The following is an 18,957-nucleotide window of genomic DNA, read 5'->3' as shown; positions in this document are numbered from 1 at the left end:
TGGGACCGCTCTCATCAGGTCCCGTAGCGGCGCCTCTCTCATGCTGACAGGGGAGACTTGCGCTGCTGAAGGGATCCCGGCCCGCCTCACACAGTTGTTACATTTCGTGCTGACTGACCGGCGCGTCGCTGCGGGGATCTGAGTAGTTATTACACTTCTCTGTAAGGGAGCCTCTCCTGTGCTATAAATAAAGCCCTTTTAGGAAAATAATAAACAAACAAAAAAACCTATGCTAACTGGCCCTTATAACAACCAGTACTCACAGACTTGATGATAGACCGAATTGAAGAGGATCTCCTGTGAGAGATGCAGGTCCCTTCAAAAGGGATCTTTGTCTCTCAGTATTATCAGGCTTTGTCCTCCTTTTCATAGGGAGAAGCAGCCCATATGTTTTCTGTAGAGTTTAGGAGCTCAGTGCTCCCACGTGCTGTACCTCAGCACAATTTTTCAAACTGAGGGATGTGAAGGGGGAGGAGCCGGCTGTGCAGACAATGCTAATTTTTAGATTGTGCCACACCTCTGGTTGCAAGCTTCACACCCCTAATGTATAGGACTCCAGTGTCTCCTAGTGGATGAAAGAGAAATGGGAATGGATGGGTCTGACACAGACACACAGAGGAAACAGAACAGGACAGAGCCCAGGCAGGACATGGCTAGGAAGAGGGGTATCTGCAGTGGCCAACCTACGGAGCGGTTCAATGCTAGAGGGACACTCATGTTTTTATATAAAAACGCACTATATTTGTAAATGAAACATCTATTTACTTCTATTTTCCTTAGTAGCACTTGTGTTTGTCCGCCTGGGCTTATATATAGATGCACAGTAACACACTATCTTACTACAACCTGAATAACTAGTATTGATGAGTTCTACCTTTATATTCCAGCAGAGGGCAGCATCCTCCACCCATAGCAGGTCACTGCCGGCATTGCACTGTCCCAGGCACTTAGTGCTTCCTTCCCCAGCTCTCCTGTGCTAGCAACCTGATCACCTTCCCCCCAGAAGACAGCACATACACAAGCCTGCACTGCTTACAGAAAAACACACTGGCCACAGACATCTACTGAATTCTAGTGAGCAGAGGTCACAGTAGAGATACCAACTTCTAAGTGGCAACAAGGAAGCTGTAGACTTGTAGTTCCACAACAGTTGGGTACTTAATGCTTTTATTTTTAGATCTTATGTAACCACTATGCTGAGAACACAAGAGTAGCAGAGCTGCCCCATCAGGGTTCCAACCATTCATTCATCTCCCAGACAATCTGCAATATACTTACTGCAAGACTGGCAGAGGGGTTATCCCCATAACAAGCATACACCTGTATAAACGTTTGGGCTATTTATTGGAGTACAGTGCTCATCTCACATTGGACGGGTTACCTTCACTCTCCACGCTGTCCACCTCAGCAGGCGGCTCGCCGACGTCACTCTCGTACACACTGTCAGTGCTCGATATTAACACCGGGCACTCTCTGTACACCAAGAAGCTCTCTAAAAACCGAGAGAAAAGAAAAATGTTCTTGTTCACAGCGACCCCAGATTGCAGCGTGATGTCTCAAGCGCACACAACACAAGCAATGTCCCTGATCTGCCGTCCATTATTAATGCAGCAAACCCATATTACTTCATGTATTTTCTTTAGATAACAACATAATTTTACACATATTTCATTTTTATTAGCTAACCTCCAGCAACTCATTATCTCATTGTCAATACCTCTCTGGAAGGCCACCAAATAAGGCTGCTGAAGGCTCACAGTTCTCAGAATGTAATTTGATGGCAGAGTGGGAGAAGGAAGGGAGGGGGGGGGCGACACAAAACACACTGGAGGGAATTCAACTAGCCGCAGGGTTTTCCCTGCAAGTAACTGATTGCAGCGTGTGGGAAATTGGGAAATACATATTCAATGAATTAGCTTTTTCCTCATCTGTGAACGCATAGAAAGCCACTATTTCCGCATAAAGGCCCTAATTCATGCTGGTACGCACTTGTTTACGTAGTTGCGACTTTTAGGCTATAGAACAGCTAACGTTAATAAGTGAAGCTGCTGACCTCAAATGAAAATAGACACCCATCTGAGCTACTGCAATTGAGTACACATTTGCAGCCTATACACAAAAACGGGGAACATCGGGTCTAAGGGATGCCTTATAGCAGTGTTTTTCAACCACTGTGACGTGGCACACTAGTGTGCCCTGAGCAGTCTCCAGGTCAGTGTTTTGCCGCTTCGGAGGCCCTGAAATGATCAATACTGGTGGGTTTAGTGGTTACAGAGCTAGTTCTAATTTTGGGCCCGGGCAGTGTTGGGCTCTTCTGGCTTTCTCAGATGTGGCTCAGGCGTTACCTATGGAGAAGCTGCGACATGACATCCTAGGACACGCAACTGCACCATGCATCATCATTATATTTCAGTGTGCCTTGGCAATATTTAAATCTTGTTCAGTGTGCCGCGAGTTGTAAAAATAAGATTTTACTTACCGATAAATCTATTTCTCGTAGTCCGTAGTGGATGCTGGGACTCCGTCAGGACCATGGGGATTAGCGGCTCCGCAGGAGACAGGGCACAAAAATAAAAGCTTTAGGACTAGGTGGTGTGCACTGGCTCCTCCCCCTATGACCCTCCTCCAAGCCTCAGTTAGGATACTGTGCCCGGACGAGCGTACACAATAAGGAAGGATTTTGAATCCCGGGTAAGACTCATACCAGCCACACCAATCACACCGTACAACCTGTGATCTGAACCCAGTTAACAGTATGACAAACGTAGGAGCCTCTGAACAGACGGCTCACAACAATAACAACCCGATTTTTTTGTAACAATAACTATGTACAAGTATTGCAGACAATCCGCACTTGGGATGGGCGCCCAGCATCCACTACGGACTACGAGAAATAGAATTATCGGTAAGTAAATTCTTATTTTCTCTGACGTCCTAGTGGATGCTGGGACTCCGTCAGGACCATGGGGATTATACCAAAGCTCCCAAACGGGCGGGAGAGTGCGGATGACTCTGCAGCACCGAATGAGAGAACTCCAGGTCCTCTTTAGCCAGGGTATCAAATTTGTAGAATTTTACAAACGTGTTCTCCCCCGACCACGTAGCTGCTCGGCAGAGTTGTAATGCCGAGACCCCTCGGGCAGCCGCCCAAGATGAGCCCACCTTCCTTGTGGAATGGGCCTTGATAGATTTAGGCTGTGGCAGGCCTGCCACAGAATGTGCAAGTTGAATTGTGCTACAAATCCAACGAGCAATCGTCTGCTTAGAAGCAGGAGCACCCAGCTTGTTGGGTGCATACAGTATAAACAGCGAGTCAGATTTTCTGACTCCAGCCGTCCTTGAAATATATATTTTCAATGCCCTGACAACGTCCAGCAACTTGGAATCCTCCAAATCGCTAGTAGCCGCAGGCACCACAATAGGCTGGTTCAGGTGAAACGCTGAAACCACCTTAGACAGAAACTGAGGACGCGTCCGCAGTTCTGCCCTGTCCGAATGGAAAATCAGATATGGGCTTTTATACGATAAAGCCGCCAATTCTGACACTCTCCTGGCTGAAGCCAGGGCCAGTAGCATGGTTACTTTCCATGTAAGATATTTCAAATCCACCGATTTGAGTGGCTCAAACCAATGGGATTTGAGAAAATCCAAAACTACATTAAGATCCCACGGAGCCACTGGGGGCACAACCGGGGGCTGTATATGTAGTACTCCTTTTACAAAAGTCTGGACTTCAGGAACTGAAGCCAATTCTTTCTGGAAGAAAATCGACAGGGCCGAAATTTGAACCTTAATGGACCCTAATTTGAGGCCCATAGACAATCCTGTTTGCAGGAAATGTAGGAATCGACCCAGTTGAAATTCCTCCGTCGGGGCCTTCCTGGCCTCACACCACGCAACATATTTTCTCCAAATGCGGTGATAATGTTGTGCAGTCACCTCCTTCCTGGCTTTTACCAGGGTAGGGATGACCTCTTCCGGAATGCCTTTTTCCCTTAGAATTCGGCGTTCAACCGCCATGCCGTCAAACGCAGCCGCGGTAAGTCTTGGAATAGACACGGTCCCTGCTGAAGCAGGTCCCGTCTTAGAGGTAGAGGCCACGGATCTTCCGTGAGCATCTCCTGAAGTTCCGGGTACCAAGTTCTTCTTGGCCAATCCGGAGCCACGAGTATCGTTCTTACTCCCCTTTGCCGTATAATTCTCAGTACTTTGGGTATGAGAGGCAGAGGAGGAAACACATACACTGACTGGAACACCCACGGTGTTACCAGAGCGTCCACAGCTATTGCCTGAGGGTCTCTTGACCTGGCGCAATACCTGTCCAGTTTTTTGTTGAGGCGGGACGCCATCATATCCACCTTTGGTTTTTCCCAACGGTTCACAATCATGTGGAAGACTTCTGGATGAAGTCCCCACTCTCCCGGGTGTAGATCGTGTCTGCTGAGGAAGTCCGCTTCCCAGTTGTCCACTCCCGGAATGAACACTGCTGACAGTGCTATCACATGATCTTCCGCCCAGCGAAGAATCCTTGCAGCTTCTGCCATTGCCCTCCTGCTTCTTGTGCCGCCCTGTCTGTTTACGTGGGCGACTGCCGTGATGTTGTCCGACTGGATCAACACCGGCTGACCCTGAAGCAGGGGTTTTGCCAGGCTTAGAGCATTGTAAATCGCTCTTAGCTCCAGTATATTTATGTGAAGAGACATCTCCAGGCTTGACCACACTCCCTGGAAGTTTCTTCCCTGTGTGACCGCTCCCCAGCCTCTCAGACTGGCATCCGTGGTCACCAGGACCCAGTCCTGTATGCCGAATCTGCGGCCCTCTAACAGATGAGCACTCTGCAACCACCACAGAAGAGACACCCTTGTCCGTGGAGACAAAGTTATCCGCTGATGCATCTGCAGATGCGATCCGGACCATTTGTCCAGCAGATCCCACTGAAAAGTTCGTGCGTGGAATCTGCCGAATGGAATCGCTTCGTAAGAAGCCACCATTTTTCCCAGGACTCTTGTGCATTGATGCACAAACACTTTTCCTGGTTTTAGGAGGTTCCTGACAAGTTCGGATAACTCCCTGGCTTTCTCCTCCGGAAGAAACACCTTTTTCTGAACCGTGTCCAGAATCATTCCCAGGAACAGCAGACGTGTCGTCGGGGTCAATTGAGATTTTGGAAAATTCAGAATCCACCCGTGCTGTTGCAGCACTACTTGGGTTAGTGCTACTACGTCCTCCAGCTGTTCTCTGGACCTTGCCCTTATCAGGAGATCGTCCAAGTAAGGGATAATTAATACGCCTTTTCTTCGCAGAAGAAACATCATTTCGGCCATTACCTTGGTAAAGACCCGAGGTGCCGTGGACAATCCAAACGGCAGCGTCTGAAACTGATAATGAAGGTTTTGCACCACGAACCTGAGGTACCCTTGATGTGAAGGGCAAATTGGGACATGCAGGTAAGCATCCTTGATGTCCAGAGACACCATAAAGTCCCCTTCTTCCAGATTCGCTATCACTGCTCTGAGTGACTCCATCTTGAACTTGAATTTTTGTATGTACAGGTTCAAAGATTTCAGATTTAGAATAGGTCTTACCGAGCCGTCCGGCTTCGGTACCACAAATAGTGTGGAATAATACCCCTTTCCCTGTTGTAGGAGGGGTACCTTGACTATCACCTGCTGAGAATACAGCTTGTGAATGGCTTCCAATACCGTCGCCCTGTCTGAGGGAGATGTTGGCAGAGCAGACTTTAGGAACCGGCGAGGGGGAGACTTCTCGAATTCCAACCTGTAACCCTGAGATACTACCTGCAGGATCCAGGGGTCCACCTGTGAGTGAGCCCACTGTCGCTGAAATTCTTGAGTCGACCCCCCACCGCCCCTGAGTCCGCTTGTAAAGCCCCAACGTCATGCTGAGGGCTTTGCAGAAGCCGGGGAGGGCTTCTGCTCCTGGGAGGGAGCTGCTTGGTGCACTCTCTTACCCTTTCCTTTGCCTCGGGGCAGATATGACTGTCCTTTTGCCCGCTTGTTCTTATAGGAACGAAAGGACTGCGGCTGAAAAGACGGTGTCTTTTTCTGTTGGGAGGGGACCTGAGGTAAAAAGGTGGATTTCCCGGCTGTTGCCGTGGCCACCAAATCCGATAGACCGACCCCAAATAATTCCTCCCCTTTATACGGCAATACTTCCATATGCCGTTTGGAATCCGCATCACCTGACCACTGTCGCGTCCATAAACTTCTTCTGGCAGATATGGACATTGCACTTACTCTCGATGTCAGAGTGCAAATATCCCTCTGAGCATCTCGCATATAAAGAAAAGCATCCTTTAATTGCTCTATAGTCAATAAAATACTGTCCCTATCCAGGGTATCAATATTTTCAGTCAGGGAATCCGACCAAACCACCCCAGCACTGCACATCCATGCTGAGGCGATGGCTGGTCGCAGTATAACACCAGTATGAGTGTATATACTTTTCAGGGTAGTTTCCAGCCTCCTATCAGCTGGATCCTTGAGGGCGGCCGTTTCAGGAGACGGTAACGCCACTTGTTTTGATAAGCGTGTGAGTGCCTTATCCACCCTAGGGGGTGTTTCCCAGCGCGCCCTAACCTCTGGCGGGAAAGGATATAATGCCAATAACTTCTTTGAAATTAGCAGTTTTCTATCGGGGTTAACCCACGCTTCATCACACACTTCATTCAATTTCTCTGATTCAGGAAAAACTACAGGTAGTTTTTTCAGACCCCACATAATACCCCTTTTTGTGGTACTTGCAGTATCAGAGATATGCAAAGCCTCCTTCATTGCCGTGATCATATAACGTGTGGCCCTACTGGAAAATACGTTTGTTTCTTCACCGTCGACACTAGATTCGGTGTCCGTGTCTGGGTCTGTGTCGACCGACTGAGGTAAAGGGCGTTTTACAGCCCCTGACGGTGTCTGAGACGCCTGGACAGGTACTAACTGGTTTGCCGGCCGTCTCATGTCGTCAACTGATTTTTGTAACGTGCTGACATTATCACGTAATTCCATAAACAAAGCCATCCATTCCGGTGTCGACTCCCTAGGGGGTGACATCACCATTACCGGCAATTGTTCCGCCTCCACACCAACATCGTCCTCATACATGTCGACACAAACGTACCGACACACAGCAGACACACAGGGAATGCTCTTATCGAAGACAGGACCCCACTAGCCCTTTGGGGAGACAGAGGGAGAGTTTGCCAGCACACACCCAAGCGCTATAAATATATAGGAACAACCCTACAGAAGTGTTGTTTCCTTTATAGCAGCTTAATATATCAATATCGCCAAAAAAGTGCCCCCCCTCTCTGTTTTTTTACCCTGTTTCTGTAGTGCAGTGCAGGGGAGAGTCCTGGGAGCCTTCCTCGCAGCGGAGCTGTGCAGGAAAATGGCGCTGTGTGCTGAGGAGATAGGCCCCGCCCCCTATTTCGGCGGGCTCTTCTCCCGGTGTTTGTGAGACCTGGCAGGGGTTAAATACATCCATATAGCCCCAGGGGCTATATGTGATGTATTTTTAGCCAGAACAAGGTATTATCATTGCTGCCCAGGGCGCCCCCCCCCCAGCGCCCTGCACCCTCAGTGACCGCTGGTGTGAAGTGTGCTGACAACAATGGCGCACAGCTGCAGTGCTGTGCGCTACCTCATGAAGACTGAAAAGTCTTCTGCCGCCGGTTTCTGGACCTCTTCACTTTTCGGCATCTGCAAGGGGGTCGGCGGCGCGGCTCCGGGACCGGACTCCATGGCTGGGCCTGTGTTCTATCCCTCTGGAGCTAATGGTGTCCAGTAGCCTAAGAAGCCAATCCATCCTGCACGCAGGTGAGTTCACTTCTTCTCCCCTAAGTCCCTCGTTGCAGTGAGCCTGTTGCCAGCAGGACTCACTGAAAATAAAAAACCTAATAACTTTTTCTAAGCAGCTCTTTAGGAGAGCCACCTAGATTGCACCCTGCTCGGACGGGCACAAAAACCTAACTGAGGCTTGGAGGAGGGTCATAGGGGGAGGAGCCAGTGCACACCACCTAGTTCTAAAGCTTTTATTTTTGTGCCCTGTCTCCTGCGGAGCCGCTAATCCCCATGGTCCTGACGGAGTCCCAGCATCCACTAGGACGTCAGAGAAAGGTTGAAAATCTCTGCCTTATAGGTTACGCAGACATGTTTATCTACATACATGATTGCAGCTGAAGGCAGAAACCAGCCCCACAAACGGCCATGGCAGGCATGCGTTTCTGCCGTCACCTCCCCCAAATTGCCGCTTCCTGCCAATCACTCCGCGTTATAGTTCTCAGTGCAAGCACGATCACAAAAATAGGATTTTAGTACCTACCGGTAAATCCTTTTCTCCTAGTCCGTAGAGGATGCTGGGGACTCCAAAAGGACCATGGGGTATAGACAGGATCCGCAGGATGGGCACACTGGAAAGACTTTGACTGGGTGTGAACTGGCTCCTCCCTCTATGCCCCTCCTCCAGACCTCAGTTATAGGAACTGTGCCCAGGAGAGACGGACATTTCGAGGAAAGGATTTTTGTTTAAACTAAGGGCGAGAAACATACCAGCCTACACCACAAACACACCGTACAACCGGAGTAACAGTAAACCAGAGAACAGTACGAATTAACAACAGCAACAAGCTGAATACACCAAATACACAACCCGCGTGTAAACAAATTTAACCTGCAAGAATACACTGCAAGTAACAGTGCGCACTGGGATGGGCGCCCAGCATCCTCTACGGACTAGGAGAAAAGGATTTACCGGTACGTACTAAAATCCTATTTTCTCTTACGTCCTAGAGGATGCTGGGGACTCAAAAAGGACCATGGGGTCTATACCAAAGCTCCAGAACGGGCGGGAGAGTGCGGACGACTCTGCAGCACCGACTGAGCAAACATGAGGTCCTCCTCAGCCAGGGTATCAAACTTGTAAAACTTAGCAAAGGTATTTGAACCCGACCAAGTAGCTGCTCGGCAAAGCTGAAGTGCCGAGACCCCTCGGGCAGCCGCCCAAGATGAGCCCACTTTCCTGGTAGAATGGGCCTTAACTGACTTTGGCACCGGTAGCCCAGCCGAAGAATGAGCTTGCTGAATCGTACTACAAATCCAGCGTGCAATAGTCTGCTTAGAAGCAGGATGACCAATTTTGTTGGAAGCATACAGGACAAACAGCGCCTCTGTTTTCCTGGCAACAGCCATTCTGGCGACGTAAATTTTCAAAGCTCTTACAACATCAAGAGACTTTGGAACTGCCACAGCATCCGAAGCCACAGGTACCACAATAGGCTGGTTAATGTGTAACGCAGAAACCACCTTCGGCAGAAATTGTTGACGAGTCCTCAATTTTGATCTTCCATTCGGATAGAGCAAGTATGGACTCTTGTGAGATAAGGCCGCCAACTCTGACACTCGCCTGGCAGACGCCAGAGCCAACAGCATGACTACCTTCCAAGTGAGAAACTTTAACTCAACCTTACGCAAAGGTTCAAACCAGGGAGACATAAGAAACTGCAAGACCACTTCAAGATCCCATGGCGCCACAAACGGAGGATGGATATGCATCACTCCCTTCACAAAAGTCTGAACCTCTCGAAGGACGGCCAATTCCTTTTGAAAGAAAATAGATAAAGCCGAAATCTGCACTTTGATGGAACCCAATTTCAGGCCCGCATCCACGCCTTCCTGCAAAAAAATGGAGAAACCGACCCAAGTGAAATTCCCCAGCAGGAGCAGTTTTGGTCTCACACCACGAAACATACTTTCTCCAAATACGGTGATAATGTTTGCCGTAACCTCCTTCCTAGCATTAAGGAGAGTGGGGATGACCTCCACAGGAATACCTTTTCGAGCTAAGATTTGGCGCTCAACTTCCATGCCGTCAAACGTAGCCGCGGTAAGTCCGGAAACACGCATGGTCCCTGCAATAACAGATCCTCTCTTAGAGGAAGCGGCCAAGGATCTTCCACAAGTAATTTCTGAAGATCCGGATACCAGGCCCTTCTTGGCCAATCTGGAACGACGAGAATCACCTGAACCCTTGTTCGTCGAATGATTCCCAGCACCTTTGGAATGAAAGCAAGCGGAAGGAATACATACACCGACTGAAACACCCACGGAGTCACCAGGGCGTCCACTGCACTGGCTTGGGGGTCCCTTGACCTGGAACAATACCTCGGAAGCTTCTTGTTGAGGCGAGACGCCATCATGTCGATCAGCGGAGTTCCCCAACGACTTGTCACTTCTGCAAATACCTCTTGGTGAAGAGCCCACTCTCCCGAATGGAGATCGTGTCTGCTGAGGAAGTCTGCTTCCCAGTTGTCCACTCCCGGGAGGAAGACTGCTGACAGAGCGATTCTTGAAGCCTCCACGATAGCCGCCCTGCTACTTGTTCCGCCTCGACTGTTTATATGCGCAACCGCTGTTATGTTGTCTGACTGGATCAGGACCGGACGACCCTGAAGAAGGCTCTTTGCTTGTAGCAGGCCGTTGTAAATGGCTCTTAACTCGAGAACATTTATGTGGAGACAAGATTCCTGGTCCGACCATCTCCCCTGGAAATTTCTTCCTTGGGTGACTGCGCCCCAGCCTCGGAGACTTGCATCTGTTGTCAGTAGGACCCAGTCCTGGATTCCGAACCGGCGCCCTCCTAGGAGGTGAGAGATTTGTAGCCACCACAGGAGAGAAATCCTGGCCCTGGAAGATAGACTTATTTTCCGGTGCATGTGCAGGTGAGACCCGGACCATTTGTTCAGCAGATCCCACTGAAACACCCGGGCATGAAACCTGCCAAACGGAATGGTTTCGTACACCGCAACCATTTTCCCCAGAACCCGAGTACATTGATGAATCGACACACTTGTCGGCCTCAGAAGCTCCCTGACTATTGTCTGTAGTTCCAGAGCTTTGTCTTCCGGGAGAAACACTCTCCGTAACTCCGTGTCTAGAATCATGTCCAGAAAGGGCAGCCGAGTGGTCGGAATCAACTGAGACTTTGGCATATTTAGAACCCAACCGTGTTGTCGCAGAACCGACAGAGACAAATCCACACTTCTTAACAATCGTTCCTTGGACCTCGCCTTTATCAGGAGATCGTCCAAGTATGGGATAATTGTAACTCCTTGCTTGCGAAGGAGAACCATCATTTCTGCCATGACTTTGGTGAAAATCCTCGGGGCCGTGGAAAGCCCAAACGGCAACGTCTGAAATTGGTAAGGACAATCCTGCATCGCAAACCTGAGGAAAGCTTGATGCGGAGGATATATCGGGACGTGTAAGTAGGCATCCTTTATGTCGACTGACTCCATACAATCCCCCCCTTCTAGGCTGGAAATCACAGCTCGAAGAGATTCCATCTTGAACTTGAAAACTTTCAAGTATGGATTGAGGGATTTTAGGTTCAGAATCGGTCTGACCGAACCGTCCGGCTTCGGCAGAACAAAGAGGCTCGAGTAGAACCCCTCCCCCCGTTGGGACGGGGGAACGGGAACAATGACCCTCTGTTGACACAACTTTTGTATTGCTGCCTTCACCACCTCCCTGTCCGGAAGGGACACTGGTAAGGCCGAAATGAAAAAACGGTGAGGGGGCATCGCCTGAAACTCCAGCCTGTATCCCTGAGACACTATTTCTAGGACCCAAGGATCCAGGCCTGATTGAACCCAGACCTGACTGAAGATCCGCAGACGGCCCCCTACCGGTCCGGACTCCCCCAGGGAAGCCCCAGCGTCATGCGGTGGACTTGGTAGAAGCGGGGGAGGACTTTTGGTCCTGGGCGCCTGATACCGCAGGCGACTTTCTTCCCCTTCCTCTACCCTTTGAAGCGAGAAAGGACGAACCTTTTCCTCGCTTGTATTTATTTGGACGAAAGGACTGCATCTGCTGATGGGGTGCCTTTTTCTGCTGTGTGGGAACAGACTTACCCGCAGTTGCGGTAGACACCAGGTTAGCCAAGCCGTCACCAAACAAGATACTACCTTTGAAGGGGAGAGCTTCCATAGCTTTCTTGGAGTCGGCATCAGCATTCCATTGATGGATCCACAGCGCCCTCCTGGCCGAGATCGCCATGGCATTGGCTCTTGATCCCAAGAGACCAACATCCCTCGCCGCATCCTTCAGGTAATCTGCAGCATCCTTGATATAACCAAGAGTCAAAAGAACATTATCTTTATCAAGGGTATCCATATCAGAAGCTAAATTATCAGCCCATTTAGCAATAGCACTACTCACCCATACCGACGCCACAGCAGGTCTGAGCAATGCACCCGTATAAGTGAAAATGGCCTTCAGAGACGTCTCCAGCTTGTGATCCGCCGGATCCTTGAGAGCTGCCGTGTCAGGGGACGGAAGCGCCACCTTCTTAGACAAACGGGATAGAGCCTTGTCGACATTCGGAGACAACTCCCATTTTTTCCTGTCATCAGAGGGGAAAGGATACGCCATGAAAGTTCTCTTGGGAATCTGCCACCTCGTCGGGCGACTCCCAAGCCTTTTCACAAAGAGTATTCATTTCATTAGAGGGGGGAAACTTCACCTCAGGTTTTTTCCCTTTAAACAAACAAATCCTTGTTTCCTGCACCGCAGGTTCGTCAGAGATACGTAAAACATCTTTAATAGCCACAATCATGTACTGAATACTCTTAACTAGCCTTGGGTGTAAAGTAGCCTCAGTGAAGTCGACATCGGAATCAGAATCCGTGTCGGTATCCGTATCTACCAACTTGGTAAACAAACGCTTTTGCGACCCTGACGGGGCCTGCACCTGAGACAAAGCATCCTCCATGGATTTCCTCCACACCTGTGTCTGAGACTCCGATTTATCCAATCTTTTAGACAATGAGGCCACATTTGTATTAAGTGCACTTAACATCATAAGCAAATCAGGTGTCGGCTGTGCCGACAGAGCCATCTCCAGACCCGCATCTGCGCCCCCAGCAACCTCCTCCGGGGAGTAACACTCAGCTTCAGACATGCCGACACGTAGTACCGACACACCGACACTGCCTCAGCCAGGGGACAGACCCACAAGGAAGGCCGGATAGAGAAAACACAGAGGGAGTATGCCAGCTCACACCCCAGCGCCCATATATCCCACCAAATGATATATGTGTAAAGCGCTGCTGTTATATATGTATATATGCACCAAATATCTGCGCCCCCCCAGGATTTGCTCCCTTTTACTTGAAATGGAGCTTGGAGGTCCCGGGCCAGCGTCTCATGCAGCGGCTGTGGATGAGAGAAAATGGCGCTGGTGAGCTGTGCGGCTAAGCCCCGCCCCTTCCCGACACGCTTCAGTCGCGCTAAAATTTAAACTTGAAATGCTGGCGGGGGTACAGAAAACGGTGCCCGGGCACCGAAAATGCCTTCTGCCAGCCTGAAAAGACCCAGTAACATACTGCCCAGGGCGCTCCCCCCCCAGCGCCCTGCACCCGAAAGTGCCGTTGGTGAAGTGTGTGGGAGCATGGAGCGCAGCGCTACCGCTGCGCTGCTACCTCGTTACTGAAGTCTTCTGCTGTCTGATGTCTTCGGATCTTCACATACTCACCCGGTTTCTTTCTTCTGGCTTCTGTGAGGGGGGTGACAGCGCGGCTCCGGGAACAAGCAGCTAGGCGAACCAAGTGATCGAACCCTCTGGAGCTAATGGTGTCCAGTAGCCTAAGAAGCAGAGCCCTTAACTAAGTAGAAGTAGGTCTGACTTCTCTCCCCTCACTCCCACGCTGCAGGGAGCCTGTAGCCAGCAGGTCTCCCTGAAAATAAAAAAACTAACAAAAATCTTTTCTAGAGAAACTCAGTAGAGCTCCCCTAGTGTGTGTCCAGTCACTCCTGGGAACAAAGTCTAACTGGAGGAGGAGGGGCATAGAGGAAGGAGCCAGTTCACACCCATTCAAAGTCTTATAGTGTGCCCATGTCTCCTGCGGATCCCGTCTATACCCCATGGTCCTTTTGGAGTCCCCAGCATCCTCTAGGACGTAAGAGAAAGGCACCTTGGCTTGTGTGAAGTGCAAACACAGCACACGCACAGTCAGACGATAATCGCTCCGTTGCGTGAACATCGACATATCATACACAAATGAAGTATGCCATCGGTGGCTAACCAGTCAGATTCAAAGATCCAAAAAATGTTGTTAGGTACGTGACATTGTGCCTGCTAGGCCACACCCCTGGTATAAAAACAAAATGAAAATGCCAGATCCACATAAAATACATTGAAAAAGACACTTCCACATAAAATAATGAAAAAATCCAGATCCACATAAAATATATTGAAAAAGCCATATTCACATAATACACTTCAGCTCTTCCATGTATCACTCCAGCCAGCAGCCTCCTGTGTCACTCCAGCCAGCTCCCCCATGTGTCAATGCGTCACTCCAGCCAGCATCCTCCTGTGTCACTCCAGCCAGCTCTCCCATGTGTCAATGTGTCACTCCAGCCAGCACCCTCCTGTGTCACTCCAGCCAGCTCTCCCATGTGTCAATGTGTCACTCCAGCCAGCACCCTCCTGTATCACTCCAGCCAGCTCTCCCATGTGTCAATTAGAGATGAGCGGATTCGGTTTTACTCGGTTTTCAAAACCGAATCTTATTGGCTATCCAAAACACGTGACATCCGTGAGCCAATAAGATTCGGTTTTGAGAACCGAGTAAAACCGAATCCGCTCATCTCTAGTGTCAATGTGTCACTCCAGCCAGCATCCTCCTGTGTCACTCCAGCCAGCTCTCCCATGTGTCAATGTGTCACTCCAGTCAGCTCTCCCATGTGTCAATGTGTCACTCCAGCCAGCACCCTCCTGTGTCACTCCAGCCAGCTCTCCCATGTGTCAATGTGTCACTCCAGCCAGCTCTCCCATGTGTCAATGTGTCACTCCAGCCAGCAACCTCCTGTGTCACTCCAGTCAGCTCCCCATTGTGTCTCTCCTGCCAGGATTTTCCTTTGTCACTCCAGCCAGCTCTCCCATGTGTCAATGTGTCACTCCAGCCAGCAACCTCCTGTGTCACTCCAGTCAGCTCCCCATTGTGTCTCTCCTGCCAGGATTTTCCTTTGTCACTCCAGCCAGCTCTCCCATGTGTCAATGTGTCACTCCAGCCAACACCCTCCTGTGTCACTCCAGCCAGATTCCCATATTGTCACTCCTGCCAGCACCCTCCTGTGTCACTCCTGCCAGCACCCTCCTGTGTCACTCCAGCCAGCACCCTCCTGTATCACTCCAGTCAGCTCCCCCATTATGTCTCTCCTGCCAGGATCCTTCTGTGTCACTCCAGCCAGCTCCCCCTTGTGTCACTCCAGCCCACCCTCATATGTCACTACAGCCCAGTATCTGGCTCCCTCAGTTTCCTGGATCTGTTGTGGTCAGGTGACTGTTGGGAGCCACATTTGAATAAAGAAAGAGCCGCATGCGGCTCAAGAGCCACAGGTTGGCCACGGCTGAATTAGGCAAAAAATGCGGAAGCCAATAGGTTTCCCAATGCATTAAATGCAGAGAGGTACTGTTCCTTTTAACGCAGATATTTCCTTACAGATCTTGAAGCTTTGAATCAGGCTCTTACTATTAGTATCCTATTATAAATGGCAAAACATCGGGCACGAAAAACAGACACTTTTTGCGATTTTTCCCGATGTTTCACCGATTTATTTTTACAGTCTATCCTAATAGATCGCCTGTAAAATAAAATGCCCTTTCTCCAGAAAACACACAGGTTCAGTAAAACCTGTGCGTTTTCGTGAGAAAAAGCCTAGTTTCGCTTGAAAACAGGGCTGTTTCCGGGATTTTGGACATATCGCTGCAACGGGAGCTGACAGGAGCCGGCACCCGATGCAGCATCAGAAGCCCCGATAAGCTGCCGCTCGTGCCAGATTTTAAGTTCCCAGGGTGCTCCGGTCCTCCCTCCCCATACCCCGCCCGCTGGCCAAGGGACTTCAGTTTTGTTAGCAAGTCCAAGGCAGGAGCAGGATTAGAGAGAGATGAACGAACAGTACACACACTCTCCGTTGTAAGAGAAGGGAACTAGTGACCAGAATAAAGAACCCACCGAAGCCAAGTGCATCAGGGTGGGCGCCCTGTGAATCCCATGGACCTCGAAGAAAGAGTTAACAAAGGTAAGTTTTAACATAACTCTTTTCTTCTTCTTCAGGGTCCATGGCTATTCACAGGAACATTAGGGATGTCCTAAAGCAGTTAAACTACAGGGTGAGACGTTCCTGAGCAGAGAGGAGTACCCAACATCTGAATGAGGCATCCTGAGAAGCGAATGTGTCTAAGGCGTAGAACCTTGGGAAGGTGTGGACAGAGGACCATGTGACCTCCTTGCAGACCTGTCCTGCAGATGCCCTATGGCAGGCTGCCCACGTAGGACCAACAGACCTCGTGGAATGAGCAGAGACCGTGTCCATCACAGGGAGGTCTGCCTGTTGGTAAGCAGCCAATATGGTTGTACTTATCCATCTGGCCAAAGTTCGTTTGTTAGCTTGCCAGCCTCTTTTCTTAAATCTGTAAATGACGAAGAGCGAGTATGTTTTCTTGACATAGAACGTTCTCTGTACATAAATCTTTAGGACTCGAACAACATCCAGTGAGGCCTCGCTGGAGGAAAGGCCCAGAGAGCTGAAAGCTGAAACCACAATTTCTTCATTTATATAAAACTTGAGACTACCTCTGGAAGGTAGCCAGCTCTATCCTGGTGAAAAATCAGGAATGGGGACGTACACGAACGTGCCCTTAAGTCTGACATCCTTCTGGACGATACAAATGCTAGAAGAAAATATAGGAATTTGATACCTACCGTTAATTCCCTTTCTCGTAGTGGATACTGGGGAACTGTAGTTTAGTACCATGGGGTATAGATCAGGTCCACTGGAGCCTAGCACTTTAAAACCTAGGAAACTGTGCCCGAGGAGACGGACATACTACGAGAGAAGAAACAGGTACAATAGTGTTGAGGCACTAAGCCAACACATAACCATAACCGAAAAGGAGGGCGCTAACCAGAAAAGAGGATAGCAACAGCAACCGAACCAGGATAGCACAGCTATCCCAACAACATAACGTGACCACAACTGCGGACAACCAAAATACCAACCAAAGACTTACTCAGGTAAGCAGGAATTGAAGCACTGAGGCGGGCGCCCAGTATCCACTACGGACTACGAGAAAAGGAATTACCGGTAGGTATCAAATTCCTATTTTCTCTTACGTCCTAGTGGATACTGGGGAACAACTGAGAGTGCTGAGACCCCGGTAAAACCGATAGAACTTAACAAAAGTGTTCGAACCAGACCAAGTAGCAGCTCGACACAACTGCAAGGAAGAGACCCCCCGGACAGCAGCCCAGGAAGAGCCCACAGACCTCCTCGAGTGGGCCTGAATAGACGTCGGCAAAGGCAGAGCCGCCAAAGTATAGGCCTGTTGAATAGTCAACCTGAGCCAACGAGCAATTGATTGCTTAGAAGCCGGACGACCAATCTTGGTGGCATCATAAAGGACAAACAGCGAGTCAGGTTTCCGATGACGAGCAGTTCGTTTGACATAAATCTTCAGAGCCCTCACCAGATCCAAGGACTCTGGACCAACGGAAGCGTCAGACAACACCGGAACCACAATGGGTTGAGTCACATGAAAAGCTGATACCACTTTTGGCAAAAACTGAGGTTGGGTCCTGAGTTCTGCCCTAACTTCATGAAAAATCAAATAAGGCCCCCAATTCAGAGACACGTCTGGCAGACACCAATGCTAATAACATCACCGTCTTCCAGGTAAGAAATTTCAACTCTACCCTATGTAAGGGTTCAAACCAGTCCTATTGAATAAAGGACAGAACCACATTGAGATCCTACGGAGCGGTGTGAGGTACAAAGGGCGGTTGCATATGAAGAATTCCTTTTAGGAAAGTTTGTACTTCCGGCAACTTGGCAAGTTGTTTCTGGAAGAAAACAGAGAGCGTCAAAATCTGCACTTTGATGGAACCTAAACGTAGGCCCATATCCACTCCCGCTTGAAGGAAAAGTAGAAAACGATCAATTCTAAATTCCACGGGAGAAACCTTTCTACTTTCACACCAGGAAACATACTTTTTCCAGATACGATGATAATGTTTAGATGTAACCATCTTCTTGACCTGGACCATAGTGGAAATAACCCTGGAGGGAAGACCTTTTCTTGCTAGAATATCCCTCTCAACTTCCAAGCCGTCAAACGTAGCCGCGTTAAGTCTGGATAGATGAACGGACCATGTTGAAGATCATCCTTTTCAAGCGGCAGAGGCCAGGGGTCCTCCAGAGCCATGGATAGGAGGTCCAAGTACAATGCCCGTCGAGGTCAATCCGGGGCATTTAGAATTGCTTGAACGCTTTCCCTTCTTAGTCTTTTTAGAACCCTTGGGATTAGCGGTAGAGGAGGGAACAGGTACACAAACTGGTACGTCCATGGTGTCGTCAGCGCGTCCACTGCTACAGCCTGCGGATACCTCGTTCTGGAACAGTAACAGCATAGCTTCTTGTTGAGACGAGAAGCCATCAGATCTATCTGCGGACAGCCCCGCCGGTGAATTAACTGTTGAAACACCTGGGGATGTAGGCTCCATTCCCCCGATGGACGTTGTGTCTGCTGAGGAAGTCTGCTTCCCAGTTGTCCACTCCTGGAATGAATATGGCTGAGATGGCCTTTGTGTTGGCCTCCGCCCAGAAGGGTATTTTTGACACTGCTCGCCTCGCCGCTCTGCCACTAGTTCCATGTCGGTTTATGTACGCCACCGCCGTGGCGTTGTCCAATTGAACCTGGATCGCCCGGAAGCTTGCAGAAGAGCATGGTGAATTGCCCTGAGTTCCAGGATGTTTATTGGCAGAGCAGATTCCCGAATTGACCATATCCCCTGGAATAGAGCCCTTTGGGTCACAGCTCCCCAAACTCGGAGGCTGGCATCCGTTGTCAGTAGAATCCATGAGTGGATATTGAAATTTCTGC

The 18,957-nt window shown here is 49.6% G+C and overlaps 1 protein-coding gene across 7 annotated transcripts in view; it reads right to left on the bottom strand.

Moving 5' to 3' along the window:
- TDRD6 (tudor domain containing 6) overlaps positions 1–18,957 on the bottom strand; it is a 602,384-nt gene that overhangs the window by 164,222 nt on the left and 419,205 nt on the right. For all 7 annotated transcript variants that reach the window (XM_063915227.1, XM_063915230.1, XM_063915225.1 and 4 more), the window contains one exon: positions 1,382–1,492. In XM_063915227.1, coding sequence (XP_063771297.1) covers positions 1,382–1,492 — 111 coding nt within the window. The remainder of the gene's footprint in view (positions 1–1,381; positions 1,493–18,957) is intronic.

This window comes from Pseudophryne corroboree, chromosome 4 (genome assembly GCF_028390025.1).
Source record: "Pseudophryne corroboree isolate aPseCor3 chromosome 4, aPseCor3.hap2, whole genome shotgun sequence".
NCBI lineage: Eukaryota > Metazoa > Chordata > Amphibia > Anura > Myobatrachidae > Pseudophryne > Pseudophryne corroboree.
This window is presented reverse-complemented; position numbering and strand designations above follow the sequence as displayed.